The sequence below is a fragment of the Galeopterus variegatus genome, unplaced genomic scaffold (genome assembly GCF_000696425.1).
Source record: "Galeopterus variegatus unplaced genomic scaffold, G_variegatus-3.0.2 Scaffold99, whole genome shotgun sequence".
NCBI lineage: Eukaryota > Metazoa > Chordata > Mammalia > Dermoptera > Cynocephalidae > Galeopterus > Galeopterus variegatus.
In genome coordinates, this window is record NW_007726210.1 from 455,705 (window position 1) to 460,046 (window position 4,342).

Sequence of the window (4,342 nt, forward strand, 5' to 3'; positions counted from 1 at the left end):
TTCAGATCTTACAAGCCTGGCTGCTTCTCAACCTTTGGGTCTCATTCGACTCAAATATCGCATCCTTGGAGATGCCTCTTTTGACCACTCACTCAGGCAGATGTTAATCACATCACATTATTTTCTTTCTTTCTTTCTTTTTTTTCTGGCTGGCTGGTACAGGGACACAACACATTATTTTCATGTCACTTGTCATATCTGAAATTGTTATGAATCTGTTTACTTGTTTATTGTCTGTCTCTCCTGCTAGAAGGTAGCAACGAGAGGGAAGGGGTCTTGTGTCTTTGGTTGGTACCTGGCTGCAACCCTAGCACCTAAAAAACAGGGATGGTTGCACACTGTAGGCACTCAAAAAATATTGATTGAAGAAATGAATGAATGAATGAATGTCTGGAAGATGGAAGACTGAGGGAAGTGAGAAATAAATCGAAGGTCCAAGGAAAGTACCCAATTCTTGGGCGGAAGCCAGAATGCCAAGAGCTTAACAAGCAAGCTTGATGAGCCGGTAAGGCCTAGGGCGGGAGAGGCGGGGAGAGGGCGAAGGTGGGGCGGGGCGAGGGGCGGGGCGAGGGCGGGGCGGGGCGGGGCGGAGTCGGCCGGAAGCGGGGGAGGAGGCCCAGGAAGTGACGGCCCCAAAGGCGCTCCCGGGGACTTCTGGAGTTAGCGACGTCTGCGACACTGTCATCGCGGCCGCCGCATTCCCCGGCCGTGGGCGATGGAGAACGGAGCGGTGTACAGCCCCACCACAGAGGAGGACCCGGGACCCGCCAGGGGTGCTCGGAGCGGCCTCGCCGCCTACTTCGTCTTTGGCCGGCTCCAGTGGTATCGGCGCCTTCTCAAAGGCTTGCAACTGGTGAGTCCCCGGCCGGGGAGCGCGATTCCAGGGCGGGGAGCGGGGTCTGGCCCGGGGCCGTCGGCCTGCGGGCTTGGGAGGCTGCCGAGCGGCTTCTCCTCAAGCTGGTTGTTCAGGAAGTGGCCGTTTCCACACCCCCAGTTCCTTCCCTCTCCGTCTGGGGAAGGGGGCGTAACCTCTGCCTCCGCACCCTTGCGCCGTGCCGTTCCCGGTCCCCAGGTCTCTCCCCTCCTGGGTACCCGAAGGCGACGTAGGACCATCGAGCCTGTGAGGCGGGCCCAGAAATGCGTCGGAAGAGACCCAGGTCAGACACAGACTTCTTTCGTCTGCATCATCGCCCAGAGTGCCTGTATTTAGACTACAAGAGCGTTCTGTTATCTTTCTTCGGCTACTGCGGTTTTCCTGGTGCGAGCCCGTGGGGGTATTTTAACTTGTTGGACAAAGCCTTCCGATACCGCGCATGGCATTGAGATGTGTGTGTCCAGTAAGTTATCTCCGAAAACTGTTATATTGACTGGAAAAGAATTATTTCTGAGTGAGCAACATGTGTGTTCAAGGTAGAAAATCAAAAAGGACAGTTTTTTGTGTGTATGTGCGGATAGCAGAACTAGGACATAGTATGCTTCTCTTTCCATTTCATTGAGTTTCAGTTTATTTTAGGCAGAGTACCATAAACCTATTAGTGAAAATATCAGAGCATCTTTGAGATTTAAATTTTAATTCAATTTACACTTGTATTGAGCTCCTATGTAGTGCTTCCACAACTGATGAGCAACATCTGCAAGAGGACCAGTTTGGGAAAAATCAGAATGCTTAGAATGTTTATGGGTTTTATTTTTTAACCATCCCAAGTAAAAATAACTCATTGGTTTTCTTGGGAAGAACTTTAATTCTTACCACTCATATAACTAGAACTTAAATTCTTAGAACTCAGATGACCTACTTTTATTGAATAGGAAAACAGCAGTCTGTCTAGGCGGTATCACCCTGAACGGGCCCAATCTTGTCTGATCTTGGAAGCTAAGCAGGATATGGCTTGGTTACTACTTGGATAGAAGACTGCCTGGGAATACCGGCTGCTGCAGGCTTTAAAAGGGAAAAAACAAAAACAAAATCCCAGCAGTCAACACTAGCACTACTTTTTAGCTACCAAAATTAATCACATCTGGGAATGATTGGAAAATTACTTGGAGGCAAATGACAGTGGCCTCTGGAACCCAAGAAAGTCTGGCCCTGCCTTCTCTCCAGCCTCCCTCTAAGTAGTCCCACACTGGCCACCTTTAGGTTCTATTAGACATCAGGGGCTTTCTTTTGCCACGTTTCTTTGCGCAAGCTGTTCCTTTTACCCAGAAGTGCTTCCGTCTGCTTTTCCTCTTGTCAGCTCTCACATGGTTTTTATTTTTATTTAAAAAAAAGGTTTTTGGCGGCTGGCCTGTATAGGATTGAACCCTGGATCTTGATGTTATCAGCAGCCTGCTCTAACCAACTGAGCTAACCAGCCAGCACTCTCACATGATTTTAGGTATCAGCTATGTTTCTGTGCTGTAAAGCCAAAATGTTTCTATGTGAATAGAACTCTAGAACAGAAGAGAATTGATGTTTACTTGAAGCATTCTTGCTGCTCAAAAGACATCATCTGTGTTAGTCTGCTGCCCATTAAACCTCCTATTTTCAGTTGTCTTTGTTTTCTCTTTCTAATCAAAGCTAAAGTAGTTTAGTAAACTGTAGTTCTATATCTTTGGAATAGAGCACAACCAGAAACGTTGGTGGTAGACTTTATACTTCGATGCAGAGAAGATGAATTTGCCTTGAAAAGGTTGTTAGACTATTCCTGTTTGTTTTCCATCATTCATAAGGAGAAATGGGGAAAGAATAAAAACTGTCTCTTCATGAAATCTGTTTATGGGGAACTTGTAATGTTACAAGAATGTTTTCTTTATACGGAGCTTTTACAGTATTTTTTTATTATTGCCTTTCACTTTGGTGGTTGTCTTTTTGTTCCTGCTTTGTCTATTTTAATAATGTCTTATCTCTTCACAACAACAGTATATTATAGGAATTACCTAGAAAGTCCCAAGGAAGTTATATATGAAGTCAATAAAAACTGCCATTCAGCCTAGGGCAGTATGCAAGATCTTCTTTGCCTTAACTCAAACTCTGCCTTTAGGTTGTTTTATTTTAGATGATTTATTTTTAAAAAGCTAAATAGAATTGCAGAGCTCCAATAAGGAAATAACTGTAATGGAGAAACCTATAATCAGAAGAGGAGGTATTTTAACAAGGTACCTGCAAACCCTGTGAAATTTTTATTCAAAATGTTGTACATTTATGTGTTTGGGTACATTATCCTGGACCTATAAATCTCATCAGATTCTCAAAGGCCCCAAAAGAGAAAGGAAGCCTGCTCTAAAACTTAAATACCAGACATTGTATACTTAGGAAATTCTTACATGATAGTCCTAGGAGCTTGTTGAATTGGATTACCTCTGAGGTTCTTTCCGCTCTTCAAATACTTTCAAATCTCTGTGACTCCTAGGGGTTTGCTGTTACAGAGCTGAATACCGAAGGGGTAGCCTGCACACACACAGGAGGGGGAATAGAGATAAAAGAGCATAAGTTTTCTAACTCTTGGAGTTATTAGCTATGTCTACTATTAAGAGATAAGCTGAGTTTTGTCAAATCTTGTCCAAAACGTAAGCATCCCCCTAACTACTATCCACCCTTCCAGAGCTGAAGAAAAAAAATCTTCAGTTGAGAATTCAATGTAAGGAGTTACTAGAATCCTAAATTCATGCAGTTTTTCAGTTTATTCTATTATTAGATTTGTTCTTTTACTATATGTTATTTTGTGAGGTTTTTTTAAAACAGTTTGTTTTCATTTTAAGAGGAGAATTGACATTTGGCACCCTAATTGCTTGCTAACCAGCTGATGCAGTGATCTAAATATATGTAATTTTCTTTCTGCAACAAGCTCCACATTGTGTCTGTGCTGTCAATTGAATGTCCTGATGGTTGCACAGTACTGGGATTATAGTCACTCTTCAGGCAAGCAGTGTGTTTGAGGATTCAACAGTAATTTCAGTTCATTAAATTATTGGTAATGTTATTCTGTAAGTACCAAGAAACAGATCACTTAGAAGCAATTTCTTACATTGCTGCTCTTTTCATTATTTAAATGTGGAAACTGATATGTACTACATTGAAATGCTCTATTTTTTTTGCCTTGAGGAAGATCCATACTGTCAGCAAATTACATCTTTGAACCTTTATAAGAGTAAATATTTGCCTAAGGCAAGGGAGGCCTCTCCTTTTTCTACAGATTGATTTTAAAATTTGAACTTTACTTATAACTACATAGTTTTTAATAGCAAGTTCATTAGTTCATAAATTCATATAATTTTTTTTTTCCTTTTTGTCTTTTTTTACTAACCGGTAACGGGATCGCAACCCTCGGTGTCGTGCCCATACCGGGGACTGGCAACGGGATCG

At 42.9% G+C, this 4,342-nt stretch overlaps 1 protein-coding gene across 1 annotated transcript in view; it reads left to right on the plus strand.

The window, feature by feature from the left end:
* The first annotated feature begins 643 nt into the window (after positions 1 to 643).
* CMTM6 (CKLF-like MARVEL transmembrane domain containing 6) overlaps positions 644 to 4,342 on the plus strand; it is a 28,165-nt gene continuing 24,466 nt past the window's right edge. The window contains exon 1 of the mRNA XM_008583673.1: positions 644 to 853. Within this exon, the coding sequence (XP_008581895.1) occupies positions 716 to 853 (138 nt within the window). The 5' untranslated portion in view covers positions 644 to 715. The remainder of the gene's footprint in view (positions 854 to 4,342) is intronic.